Raw genomic sequence first — 15,162 nt, forward strand, 5'->3', positions numbered from 1 at the left:
TTACTACTACTATCTTATTATATTGTGCTAACTTTATTTTGTAAGATAAACATATTTTTTATAGCATGGACTAACTTTTTTTTGCAGAAAAGAAGGGGTTGTAAAAAGAGTGTCTGGGCATTCGGAAGGGATCCAGGCACCTAGACTCTGGGCGCTTGGAGTTGGTCCAGGTGCTCGGACCAACTTTGCTGGGCGGGTGCCTGGCTAGGCACCTGAAGTTGGTCTAGGCACCTAGACCAGAAAAGTCATTCAGAAGCTGAGTTGGAGTGCGATGACTAGTCGAACCCACGTCAACGGTCTAGGTGCCCGGAGGGGGTCTGAGCGCCCGGAGGTGGATAGACTTGACGGATCAAGTTTTGACTAGATATTGCCATGTCAGCAATGCTTTAGGCACCTAGAATGGGTCTATATAAAGGCCTTCGATCAGTAGCTTTAGAACAATATCTGCTATGACTTTTATATTCCTACGTTTCTCCAAAAAGGCTTTGATGATACCGAAAGACTGCTTCGAAGTTCGAAGAACGAAGACTTCTTCAAATTTCCTTTCTGTTTATTAGTAACATTTACATTTTATTTCCTGTACTCAAATCTTTATAACTCATTTTTGAACTGATAGTGATTGTCCAATAAAAGCACTCAATGAGTGCAGGCCTTGGAATAGGAGTCGTTGAAGGCTCCAAACCAAGTAAAAAATTACTTGTGTTAACGTTTGAACTTTCGTATTTCTTTTTTGCTGCGTATTCTCGATTCTTTTTTTTTTAAAAAAAGTGATGATTGCTATTCACCCTCCCCCTCTAGCATCTTTTCGATCCAACATGTGGTATCAGAGATAAGTTAACACTAAATTAGTGTAATCACCAATCAAGAAAGGGGGTGACTTTTAAAATCTTCTTTTAATTTTTCATTTCAGTTTTGAGCTTTTCGAGATAGTCCAAATTATTACAATTACCTCTTGGGAAAAATCTTCTCATCTCTTTCTGCAATAACTTGAATTGGTGCAACACCAACCAGGTCTTTCTTTTCTCCTACACTACTTGCCTAAGACCAAGGCTTGACAATAATTTTAAGTTTTTTCTTTCAGAAATTAATGGCCCAAAACGAGGGATACATCACCGTTTGCCCCCTCTTCTTCAACGGGGACGACTTTCTATATTGGAAGAAGTGGATGGAGGTGTACTTGAAGATAGACTTTGACCAATGGTTCAGCATCCTGAAAGGATACAAGCCTCCGATCGACAACAACACTGGAATTCTGATGGACCTAGAAAACTGGAATCCGGAGATGAAAAAGAAGGCGCAAACCGACTTCAAGGCATTGAACATGATTTAGTGTGGACTCATGAAGGAGGAACTGAACCATATTGGCCCACACGAAAATGTAAAGGAACTTTGGGATAAACTCATCGAGTTGCATAAAGGAACAAACGAGGCAAAGGTAACTAAAAAGGATTCTTTTTTAAATAAATTACTTAACATCAAAATGTAGGAAGAAGAAAAGGTGACTTGGGATGAGGCGTTTTCCGAAGAATCGGACATTGAACATCATGAGCATCACAACTATCTCACGCTAATAGTATCCAAACCGGAATCAAAAAGTGAAGTAAATCAAGACGATGAGTCTGAAGACAAATCAAGCCACGAGTCCACACTCGTTTCTAAAGGATCGAACGAGGTATCGTCTATCTTAACTACTAAAATTTTTTAAATAATTACATGTCTTAAATAAAAAATTAATTAAATATGAAAAGCAAAATGACACACTACTTAAGGAAAATCAACACCTTAAAGAATAACTTAACTCCCAAACAAAAAACACTAACTCACCTCAAGTTAAAAGACTTGAGGAAGAAAACTCTAAATTAAAAACTAAAGTAACCAATCTAAAAGAATTGTTAGAAAAATTCACAACCAGATCCAAGTACCTAGATATGATACTTGGATCTCAACGAGCTGTATCTAATAAATTCGGACTCGGATACAAGTCCAGCACAACAAACAAAATGTTTATATCACTTATAAGCTAAAATAAGAAACAAACTAAAGCTTGAGTTCCAAAGGCTTATTTAACCAAGTAGGACTTAATCAATTCTATATACCTAAAACTGAAGTTCATTACCTAAAACCAAATTCAACTAAACCTACTAATTCAAACCCAAACCTAAAATGTAAAATGAAATCAAACTCAAATTGAAAAACTAAATTTAAATCAAATAACTACAAAATTAATTTAAATTCAAATTACAACCAAGTTTATTATAATAATTAAAATAATCGACATAAACTTAAAATTTAAACTCAAAATTCAATAATTCAAAGGAAGACACCAAATTAGTTGGCACCCCAAAAAATAATAGTTTACTCGACCGGGTAATTATGACTAGCTTAAATAGAGATAAAATTTTAACCCGACAAATATTGCTGGATAAGTTTTTGATATAGTAGGTTAGGAAAACTCTATCTATGCATATCTAGGAAGATATGACTTCGACCTGGTGCATTTAGCTTAGTGAAACTAATTGAAGCTATCTCTTACTAATCTTAGCTGGTTAGACCTAAGGTTTGTACTAAGGTCAGCAGACAGGACTATTGAGAAAATTTTAAAGGCATGGTTACTCTAATGATGTCCAGGTGACTCACCACAGCTTAGAAGTTTATCCAAAGAATGCCTATTTGTTGAACCCATGGCTAAACTTGAATCTAACATAAGTTAAACCAAACCTTGAAACTTTAACTTAACTCATCTCATAAAAGGATTTTTTGATTATAAATATAGATTAGGTGAAATGAATAAGGATTAAATAAAATAAATTAAATTAAATTAAAATCAAAATAAATCAAGTTAAACTAAATTTACACTTGAGCTAAAATTTTGTTTCTCCTACTTTTTTAAAAGTCTAAATGGATATTGGATAACGGTTACTTCCGACACATGACCGAGGATCAAATAATGTTCACAAAATTAATCTTCAAAAGACTAGGAATATATGCCTTTGGAAATAATGACAAACTGAAGGTAATTAGAATATGTAACATTAAAGTAGAATCTAATTTTATTATTAATAAAGTACTTATTGAAAATTTCAAATGTAACTTACTCAATGTTAGTCAATTGTATGATTCAGAATATAAGGTTAGGTTTACATCCAATGAATGCTTAATTAAACATATGAAAAATCCTATAATAAAATAAAAAGGACTTAGGAATAATAATATTTATACAATTAACTTAGCCAGCTTTCACTTAAGTGTCACTTGACACAAAAAGAGGAAACCTAGCTGTGGTATAGGAGAATGTCCTACACTAACTTTAGAAATCTCACCAAACTAAATGGCTTAGTTAGAGAACTACCAAAACTACCTAACTTAGACTCAACAATTTGTAATGCTTGTCAACAAGAAAAATAGACCAAATCAACTCACAAACCAATTAATCAAACTCAAACTAATTCAACACTTGAATTATTACGCTTAGATCTATTTGACTCATATGGAATTTGTAAAATACCGTAACCCAAATAAAGTTAAATGGATGAAATACCTTAACGGAATTTTTTGGAATTTTTAGAATATTTTTGAGAATTTTTCGGAGGTCGTATGGTGTAGGTTATGGGGATAAATAATGGGTCACAGGAAAACCTGTTTAAACTACTCATTTAAATGAGGAAAAGTTTAATTTTTTATTTTTCTTTTCCTTTTTCTTTTTCTTCTCATGTAAAATACCGTAACCCAATAATAAGGTTAAATGGACGAAATACCTTAACAGAATTTTTAGAAATTTTTTGAAAATTTTTCGGAGGCCGTACGGTATGGGTTACGGGGATAAATAATGGGTCACGGGAAAGCCTGTTTAAGCTACCCATTTAAATGAAGAAAAGTTTGATTTTTATTATCTTTTTCTATTTCTTTTTCTTTTCCCTTTCTTCCACGTCGTACCCTATCCTTCCCTCTCTGCCCGACGTCGATTCCACCTCTTCCCCGAGCTCTTCACCTCCCCCAACCGATCCTCTTCCTCAATCGACGGCAACGTGACACTCCTCCTACCCGAGCGTACAAAGCCCAAGCCGATCCCTCTCCTCGCGTGCCCTAGCCGGTGTCGTCTCCCCTCTCGATTCTTTCTCCTCCTCTACTCGTCGCCATTCATCCACGCGAGCAACCGACGCCGAGGGAGTTGTTCACAGCCAAGGATGCCGTCATCACTAGGGTTGAGCCGCTGGACTTCCATCGGCCCTGAGGTAGCATCTCCTCCTCTCGGGCTCTAGCGGTACTGCTTCAATTGCCGATCGCTAGCTCTCCTTTGCCGGGCCCTCCATAGCAGCCACTACGAGGCCTTCCTCTTTCTGATTCTTCACTGCCATCTCCTCTTTTCACTGCGCCAATTCCTCTAAGCCCTAGCCTCTCTTCACTGTACCGATTCTTTCATTCCTCTCTAGTTGTCGGTGATCTTGAAGGTAGGTGTTCTTTGTTGGATCGAGAAGCGCTAGAGGGGGGGGGGGGGGGGGGGAATAGCGCTCATGGCTATTTTGTTCGATTATCGGAAAACTATCGGAGTTATTAAGATGCAGCGGAATAAAATAAAGACAAAGACACAGAGAGATTTACTTCGTTCGGAGCCTAAGGCGACTCCTACTCGAAGGCCCGCGATCCTTGATCGCTTCCGGTGGGCAACAACTATAATTCGTGAAAGTTACAGATTAATTACAATTCAAAGCAGTAAAAGATTATACCGACAACAGAAAACTAAATCTGAAGCTCCGGGTTGTCGGGATGTCGTTTACAGCATTTTCTGGATCGAGTCGTTAGCAGCTTGTCGCAAGGAGATTGCTTAGAAGATTGTTATGTTTGAAGCTGCACCTCAACCCTCCTTTTATATGCGGTTCCGGGCGCCTGGATCCCTTCCGGGCGCCTGGAGTGTGACGTGGCCAACCAACCAGGATGCTCCACGTGGCGAAGTCGCGCAGGGGATAAACTCTGGTCCCGGGCGCCCGGACCTCCGGGCGCCCGGATCCATTCCGGGCGCCCGGACACTCTTTTTCCAGCAGGTTCCTCACCTGCAAACAAAGGTTAGTCCGAGCAAAATACCCTGCAAGACAGTGTTAAAATATGATAAAACATAATAAGGAATAAACGATAGTGTTCGGACTGTCCGAGTCTGACTTTGGATTCCCAGCCGGAAACCCTAGGTCGACCCGACGCCTACTGTTCCCTCTGCGGGGAACGCGTCCTCACCTACTCCACTCAGGAGATTTGCCTGTTGCCAGCCGATCCTCCAGATCGACTGGACTTTTGCTCAGCACCCGATGCTTCCGGACTTTCTGCTGGACATCCGTTTCCCCGGCTAGTCCAGTCTTTCACCTGGTTCGCGACACCAGGACTTTTCACCTAGGGTTACCACCCCCTAGGACTTTTGCCTGAAGCCATCGACCTGCCAAGACTTTCCGCATAGGGTTACCACCCCCTATGACCTAGGGTTACCGCCCCCTAGGGTTTTCCCTCTGCCTAACCGCAGCTAGGACTTTTCTCCACCTAGGGTTACCACCCCCTAGGACCTAGGGTTACCACCCCCTAGGGTTTTCACCTGCCTAACCGCAGTTAGGACTTTCCTGAAACACTCATTCAACATGTTAGATAATAAACATCTTAACTTTGAATTCTTTGCCATTATCAAAACTCAGGTTCGATCGTCGGATGCTTCCCGCACCAACATTCTACCCTAGTTGTGATTTTGTTCCTGATCTTTTATATAGTGTTGATTTGGGTGTTTGATTGGGAAACAGTGGAGGTTGTTGGTTCTAGTCACCCCTATCGTCGACAGGGGATAGCTCCTTCGTTGGATCCTTGGTCATCACAAACAATTGGAGAGGAAGGAGGCATTGTGCACCGATTATTTTTGGAATTAGGTTGTTAATAGATTGTTTTGTTGAATTCTTTATTCCTCTTCTTGATATGATAAGTGAAGTAGTCCAGCAAGTGTGGGGTTTTGTGGATATGGAATTTATGGGGTATTAGTGTGCTAAATCTCTAATTGCGGTGTTTTATGGTATTCCCAGTGGCTGTGACTTCTTACTGTGAGTCATCAGTGGTGGTTTGAGTTGAGGTAAGGTGTAGGAAATTTATCCTTACTGTAGTTTACACCTAGAATTAAAATTAGGAAAGATTTGGAATTTGTTTTAGAACGTGTTATTATGTGGTAGTTTGGTTAAATGATGAATCTAATCTAAGTTTCGATTAGACTCGTTTTAGGTAGCTAACCGAGGTTAATGAATGGATTAGAGTTTCTGGTAGATAAGAATTTGGTTTAACTATTATATATATATATATATATATATATATATAAAATATATATATATATATATATATATATATATATATATATATATATATATATGGGAGTTGCTAAATTAAATGCGTTGTTACAGGACTCTGATTTGCGACAAGCTGCCTTATGTGGGATTACCTTTGGCACGCACTTTATTGGAGACAAGTACCTTGACTTATCTTTAAATATTGTCATTTGATATGCATAGTAGATTTTAACTAGTAATGATTATGTTCATATCTACATCGGTATGTCACTACTAGTTAATTGTTGCATGCTTATTTTTACTTACCTGTTTTGCATTCATATTTGCTTTATTATATATGCTCATAGAGGTAGTGACAAACCATACCTTACGATACACTGGACTAGACATTTACCATATATGACATGTGTACCTAGATCTGATTATTTAATCCATGTATTTTTTGTACATATTTTATGGAGGTAGATATGGTCAGAATTTTCATGCTTAGTGTCATGCACCATCTTGCATGATTGCATGCTGAGCGATTGCCGACACCATTATTATTGAGCACATCACCAGTTACATGGATCTGGACACACAACCACTCATGGTTAGTGGTTTTTATTCAGACAGGGTGTGTTACAGCAGGTTGCTCTGTTCAGGCTCCACTAGTCCGCTTATGGGTAGTGGTGACACAGTGTTGTAGCCGGCAGGGATCCCTCCTCTGAATTGTCTCAGGGAGATGAGAGCATTGAGCTCCCCACTTATGATTTAGGGTAGGAGGATAGGTGTATTCCGACAGCATCATGTCCACTCGGTTAGTCGTCAGGAGAAGTGATGGCAGAGTGTATAGTTATCATAGCCCTACCCACTCGGTCTCACCATCATGTGTGAGATGGTTGACTGGTGTCAGCGGTGACCATGTCATATGCATCATATGCATGATTGCATTTATTGCTTGTGTTTGCTGCACTTTATTTTCTACATATTGGATGGATGCATATGATTGACATGCATACAGGGACATGTTATTTATGGTTTGATGATCTTATTATCCTGGTAGAAGGTCCTGGTGAGTACAACTTCTCCCTTTTCTTTTAGTTATATATTTTTTCATTACTTCAGGAGACTGTACACATATTTGTTACTGTTGGTTATTATTTACTATGCATGTCAACTTGGTATCCACTGAGTGTTGGACTAATCCCGTTGATTATTATCATTTTAGGTTGATATTATCAGGAGGTTCCAGTCGCTAGTCCCCCACCACCTGTCGCAATGGGTTTTCAGTTTTGGATATTTGGTTTACTTGTTATGTATTTTCTATATACTTGTGATGTAGGATTGCACTCAAGGTTTTTTATCGAGTTTTGGTCTACTGCCATTGTTTTCTATTGCGTTGGATTTTTGTTGTGGGTTTAGTTTTCCGTTGTTGTAGTGGAGGGCTTAATTAAATATAAACTGTGTGGTTGTGTCAGCCCGAAGATGGTTAAATATAAACTATGTGGATTGCTTGTTTACTTTTATTGTTATTGTTCCGGCCGTGTTGGCCGAGGTTTGTGTGACCCGGAGTGCTTGTAGTAAAGTTTCATATTATCACCCGTACAGAGGAGATGCTGCCGAAATTTCTTCTGGCAGGGTACCTAGAGCGTGACAATATTTTTGGTATCAGAGCAGGTTTACGACACCTGTTTTTCATGTTCTAGATTTTTGAGTTAATCTGATACCAATTTATTTGGTATCAGAGCCCAGGTTATTCGAGTAATCTAGGTATTTTTGGATTTGTACGAATTTTCATCGATTTTCTTGTTTCGGAGATTCGAGCTCATAAATGGAGACTGGGCAACGACAGAACATCTCCAGACGGTAAATAGGTATGATGATTAATTTTATAATTTTTGTACCTATAGTAATACATGTGTAATAATATAACAATTTTGCGTTGAGACGTGGCGATGGATGACCACATAAGAGGGCATTGGAATCTCTGGCGACGGAGTCACCAGAGAGGTCTGCTAGGATCGAGCCTGTCGGTTAGGAACCTACTCCTCATGGTACTGCGGGCGCGTCAGACTCTTGGATTCTGACGGGTCCTTCTCCAAAGGTACGAGGTACCCGCAGACGTGAGAGATAAGACGAATTACCATATTATCTAATACATTGCTAATTATTCTAGATTAGAGGAGAGTAGATCTGAATTATACCAAGCTAAGATTTAGGAGAGTGCTTAGAGGATATAGATACCTTGTCAGTTCTGACACCTAATCAATCTCCCCATGAGCAACCAACTCATGCCAATGTTCAATTCATACATTCTTATTTAGATAGGAAAAGGTGGACTAAGAACCATTTTGTTCATGCATTCACAACTGTGCATATGTAGGTCATTTTGCCACTAACATTGATTTAGCTCATCAATGACTATTGAGCCATGTTTTAATAGCAAACACCCATTTTCAATCTGCACCAGAGTTGCTAGAAGAAATGGTAACAAGATACCAATGTTATCATCTCATCAAGCATAAGCTATCTAATTTATATTAGATAATGCTCTTAAAGTAAAGAGTCTCTTTGGAAATAAGAAAACTTAAGAAATATACAAGTGAATAATTTGACATGAGAGGGAACATGCAAGGAATTGGTTTAGTTTATTATTGACTGAGTTGGAATTAAGTAACACTTGTAGCCTTTTACAGAGAAGGCAAGTAGGCGTGATATCAAAAATCTAACCTAATGAGAACCACTTGCAGGCATGATTATACATGTGACACTTGTTTAATCAATTAATCTGGTATAGTCAAGGATACTAGTCTAGCAGCTTTTGAGAAGTGAGTGGCAATTGAACCTTGGTAGCAGTGTGTACCTACTCTTCCAGATGCACCATGAAGAGTAATTGTGAATTAGTATTTAGAATAAGAATTTGCTCCAATCATTCGGTTGCTACAATTAAATTTTACCAAGGGACTCAGCGAGGGGGGGGGGGGCAGAAAGCTCAATCTTTACATTTCTAACAGAGGACATCTCCCCCTGCAATAGCTGCATATGACATGCATGGACAGGAGCTCTCCAGTGCCCTTATGGTACCACAGAGTTGTGTTGTAGGATCGTAGTATCAGCTGCAACCCCAACCACTGGTTCAGTACCAGTCACAGCCTTAGACCCTAGTTCAGTATCAGCCGCAGCCACAGTCACTGGTCCAGTATCAGTCATAACCCTCATATCTATCTTTAGCACAATATCCATCACCGACTCAGTGGCAAGCTCAGACTCGGGGGCAACAACCTTTGGCAGCACTACCACCTCCACCGCCGTTAGAGACTGGATGTATTCACGCCATTACCAGAGAGGATGCACAGCGGGCCGATGGATCCATTTTCTGCTGTATGGTTTTACTTTATGCATTATCCGCTGATATGCTGATAGATACTGGCAGCTCGTATTCCTTTATTTCCCGTGCCTTTATAAGGGACATAGGTAGATTACCTACTCTTAGACCGTAGCGGCTGACCGTCTCCCTACCGTTCGGTGATACATTGGATGTCACTCAAGAGGCCAAAGGTTGGCTGTTGGACTTCGGCAACCATATACTCATGGTTGATTTATCAGTACTAGAAATGGTCGAGTTCGACATTATCCTTGGCATGGATTGACTATCTGCATATCATGCCACGGTTGATTTCCAGACGAGGGTGGTCACATTCTGACCTTCGAACCAACCCTCGTGGGATTTCACTAGCATCATGGATGAAGGTATATCGACCATTTCTGTGATTCAGGTTCAGAAGCTATTGTCGCATGGTTGTCAGGGATTTCTTTTGTCAATAATTAATGTTGACAACAGTAGGAGTACTCAGCTCTCAGACGTTCCAGTGGTCCGAGAGTATCCGGATGTATTTCCAGATGAGTTACCAGGTTTGCCTCCCTGAAGGCGAGTGGAGTTTGCTATTGAGCTGATCCGAGAACCACGCCAGCATCGAAAGCTCTTTACCGTATGACACCTAAATAGTTGGACGAGCTAAAGATCCAACTCCAGGAGTTATTAGACAAGGGATTTATTCGCTCTAGTGTTTCTATGTGGGGTTCTCTGGTATTATTTGTCAAGAAAAAGGATGGGACTCTGAAGTTGTGCATCGATTACAAACAGCTGAATGCAGTGACCGTTAGGAATAAGTACCCCTTACCATGAATTGAGGATTTATTTGATCAGCTCAGAGGTACATCAGTATATTCTAAGATTGATCTGTGGTCCAGATATTATCAGCTGAGAGTTAAAAAATCTGATATACAGAAGACGACATTCTGTACTAGATATAGACATTATGAATTTTTCGTAATATCATTTGGGCTTACCAATGCTCCAGCGGTGTTTATGGATTTGATGAACTACATCTTTCTGGAGTATCTAGATCAGTTCATTGTCGTTTTCATCAATGACATATTGATCTACTCGCGTTCTGATGTGCGCAAATAGTATGATCTTATACGCATGTTTTAGCTCACATTCACTTGACTTATGCACATATATTCTTCACATGATCGCATCTTTTATCTTGTATTCATCATATCTATTGTTTTGTTCGGATATCTGCTCTTTATTTGATTTTATATTGACAGGAAAGATTTTCAGAGCCTGAACGGAGAGTATTGATGCATCGGAACCAACCAGACAACACGGTCGTGCAACCCTGCACGACCGTGTGGCCAAACAGGAGAGAAAGAGCACACGGCCATGCAACCCTACACGGTCGTGCGACCAAAATAGTGACCAGTCAGCACACGGTCGTGCAACCCTGCATGCACGACCGTGCCACCCCAGACAGAGAAGGAGATTTGCACGGCCGTGCACCCCGGCACGATCGTGCCCTAGGAGACAGAGCCCAGGGGCTACACGGTCGTGCCACCCTGCACGGCCGTGCAGCCACGCACAGAACCGGAGATGGGCACGGCCGTGCAACCCTTACACGGCCGTGCCATCGCGGGCAAACCCTAAGGCTATATAAGGGTTTTAACCCTTTTTGCCAGGGGGAGGTGAGCCGTTAGGGAGAAACAGTTCTTAGAGCAATTCTACGCCGCTTTGGACCGTCGTTCAGCGATCTTCCACCACCACATCGACTCCAGAAGCTAAGAGTTGGATCCGAAGGCCACTCTCCGACATCCGATAAGCATATTCCCTCTTACTTGCTGAGAATTATATGTTTGTCTATACTATATTTTCAGATATCTCTCTAGCATTTATGGAGTAGATCCCTTGTTCTAGGATTAGGGAGTAGTCGTGGTACGAATTGATGTAAAACTCGTATTGTGTTTATACTTGTTGGATGAACTTTCATGCTTTGTTTCAATTGCTAATTGCTTACTTTTGATTGTGAAGAACTTGTCAGCCTCGTAGAGGATTACCTCTAGATCGTATACCTGAGGGGCCCTAGTGACAGGGGTAACCCGTTCACGAATATTTAGGATAGCTCCTTGAGAGAAAGGCAAATTCTCCCCAAGGGAGTGAGAGACCTGACTTAGCTCTACTCACTATTCTTAATTTACCAGTTAGGGTTATGTCCTCAAGATTTGCCGAGGTGCCCTAGTGACAGGGGTAAATCGTGACAGGACCTCTTAGGGCATTACCCTATTCTAGTGCTTGAGAATACCTACTTAGCTTCCAGTAATAGCACGAATAAGGACAGTGAGAGTAAGACAAACCAAGACACATCAATACTACCACGACGAAACCGACCTCCTAGAACTCCTCATCACCAAGTGAATATTTTGAACTTGTGACTCTCGATTCTCTCCCTCGACCATTCTTTTCCCTTAACCTGATCAAGACCATTAGTAGTCTAGCTAACCATAAGTGAGCGATTGCTAGTGCTTATAGCAGTCCCTGTGCGATCGATATTTTTATTACTGACGACGAATCCGTGCACTTGCGGAAGCGTAACAAGTTTTTGGCGTCGTTGCCAGGGACTCCATCCATAACACTAGCTAAGTCATATAGGATTAGACTAGGCTTTGTTTTCTTTATTCTCCGCATAAAAAAAATCTACTAATAATAAAATATTTTCACTCTTCTTCCTTATTGCATTCATTTTTTTTATTTCTTGCTGTCATATTTTCTATCTTGTTCTCTTTTCTTCTGCATGCGTAGAGCTAACCTTTCAAGACACCTGCTACCATTTGATCTAGAGATTAATAGGACCTTTCTGAGGAGAAGAAATTTACAGAAAGCTTTCCAAGCAGCAAAAGAATCCTTAGGAATGGTCGATAAACTGCTAAAAGATTATGCGACACCATGTGCATGAGGGGTCCGATCCAATATCACCCTACCACCCATCGACGCTGACAACTTTATGATCAAGCCCGCAGTAATCCACATGGTCTAGCGAAATCAATTCGGAGGGGACCACATGAAGACCCGAATCATCATCTAGAGCTGTTTTATGAAATCTGTGGCACGATGAAGATGAATGAGGTTCCTCCAGAATCGTTGAGACTGCTTCTTTTCGGATTTTCTTTGAAAGACAGCGCCAAACAGTGGCTGAATTCTCTACCAGCAGATAGCATATCATCTTTGGAGGAATGTGAGCAGAAATTCTTAGACAAGTTCTATCCCCCAAGCAAGACTGCCCACATGAGGAACCTGATTGCCAGCTTCAAGCAGATAGACTCAGAATCCTTATTTGAAGCCTGGGACCGGTTCAACAGCATGCAGAGATAGTGCCCCCATCATGGCCTTGAGAAGTGACTGGTTCTACACACCTTCTACAATGGAATAAATTATCACATGAAGGTATCATTGGATTATGCGGCAGGAGGAGCACTGATGAACAAAAGCCTTGATGAAGCTGAAGAGATAATAGAGAATGTGACACTAAACCACCATCAGTGGGCATCTGAAAGGTCTAGCGGTACTTTCTCAGGAAATCAAATGAAGGCGTCAGGGAAATTCGAGGTGGATGCATTCACACTCATGTCTGCGAAGCTGGACGCCCTGACTAAGAAATTTGAAGCCATGGGTAGCAACACAACTAATGCAATAGTTTTTGCTTGCGACATCTACGGAAGTGCGGACCACGCTCAAGACACTTGCCCCCTTGGGCCAATGCAGGCACAGATAAACCAGCTTGAGCAATGCGATGCAATAACAGGCTACAATCAGAGGCAAAACAATCCATACTCTAACACATACAACCCTGGATGGAGAAACCACCCCAACTTTTCATACCCGAATAATCAGGACTAGGGGCTAGCACACCAGACCTACCAACCTGGACAATAGACTCATCAACAGTAGCAACCTATACAGTTGTCTAGGATTGAAAAGATGCTTGAGGAAGCTCTCTCGGAGTAAAAGGAGATGAGGAGCGAGATCAAACAACTGACTCAGAGGCTGGAGAACTTGAAAAAACACCAGAAGATGCAAGACAGCCAGATAGCCCAGATAGCTCAGTCCGTCTCGAGAGCACAGGGTACATTCCCAGGGAAACCATATTTAAATCCGGTAGAACACTGCAATCGCATTGAGCTGTGGAGCGGACGTGTGGGAAACCCCCAAATCATGACTCAGATGGGGCTTGACTCAGAAAAGGAACTCACTCCCCTAATGCCCAATCAGACGCAAAACAGGGATGGAGAAGTGGTTACTAAAAAAATTGAAGAAGCTCTGCAGACTACCCCACAAAATCACACAATTCCTTTTCCTTAGAAGCTTATAGCATCCCAAAGGGATGAAGAGTTCTACCGGTTTCTGAAAAAAGTCAAAGAGATTTGCGTTGAAGTACTATTGTTAGATACGCTACACCAGATGCCGAAGTTCGCAAAATTTTTAAAGGGAATCTTATCCAATAGAAGGCAGAAGGGCGAGTACGAGACTGTAGCACTGACAGAGAATTGCAGCGCCCTCCTTATGGTGAATCCTCCACCCAAGCTTCAGGACCCAGGAAGTTTCCCCATACCATGTAAAATTGATTCTGAACTTATACCAAGAGCTTTCTATGACTTGGGAGCCAGTGTCAGCCTGCTCCTGTACTCTCTATGCAAGAAGCTAGGTTTCCAGAACATTAAATTGACCATAATGGCACTGCAACTAGCTGACCATTCATGCAGGTACCCGATGGGAATAGTGGAGGATGTACCAGTTGAAGTAGGTGGATGCATAGTTCATACAGACTTCATTATCTTGGACATGGAGGAAGATCCCAAGATACTGATCATCCTTGGAAGACCATTCCTTGCCAAGGCTGGGGCCATCATCGATGTAAAAAGCCATAAGTTGTCCTTGGAGATCGGTAAGGGAAAGATTGAATTTGATTTGTCCAATTCTTCCATATGCAACCCCTCTTCCCTGGGAAATTCTCACAAAATCAGCACATACAAAGAAGGGGAGTACAGTTCCTATGAGAGATACCCTCCAGCAAGCAGTGAGAAATACATCTATCCTGCACGAGCGAAACTGAAGGTGCAGGCTGGAGCATCAACCCTAGAAGGAGAGCCGTCCTCCAACGGGTTCATTCCATACTGACTGAAATGGGGTCGAGCTATAGACCTAAAACAAGCGCTTCTTGGGAGGCAACCCAAGAGTTTTCTTTTCATTTTGATTTAATGTCTCGTCGTCCATTTTATTTCCTTTTATTTCTTTAAGTAGATTCAGTTGAGTAGCATTACTTAATTCATGTTCATTTTCAGGATATGCATAATCTCCACGAGCTGGCCATGAGTGTTTCATGGGCGTGGAGGCATCAGAGGAGCCAAAACAACAAGAGGACGAGTCATCCCGCGCTTAAAGGAGGTGGTCGTGCGGCCCTGCATGGCCGTGCAGAGCTTGCAGAGAAGCAGAAGCCATCGGTCGTGCACCCTTGCACGGCCGTGTGGCTGGTGCAGAGAAGAG

General features: G+C 41.3%; 1 protein-coding gene across 1 annotated transcript; it reads left to right on the forward strand.

Moving 5' to 3' along the window:
• Positions 1–13,632: 13,632 nt before the first annotated feature.
• LOC121990979 lies at positions 13,633–14,796 on the forward strand. The gene is made up of 2 exons (XM_042545016.1): positions 13,633–13,914; positions 13,981–14,796. The coding sequence occupies exons 1-2, from the start codon at positions 13,633–13,635 to the stop codon at positions 14,794–14,796; spliced, it is 1,098 nt and encodes a 365-aa protein (XP_042400950.1).
• The last annotated feature ends 366 nt before the right edge of the window (positions 14,797–15,162 follow it).

The sequence above is a fragment of the Zingiber officinale genome, chromosome 6B (assembly GCF_018446385.1).
Source record: "Zingiber officinale cultivar Zhangliang chromosome 6B, Zo_v1.1, whole genome shotgun sequence".
Lineage (NCBI taxonomy): Eukaryota > Viridiplantae > Streptophyta > Magnoliopsida > Zingiberales > Zingiberaceae > Zingiber > Zingiber officinale.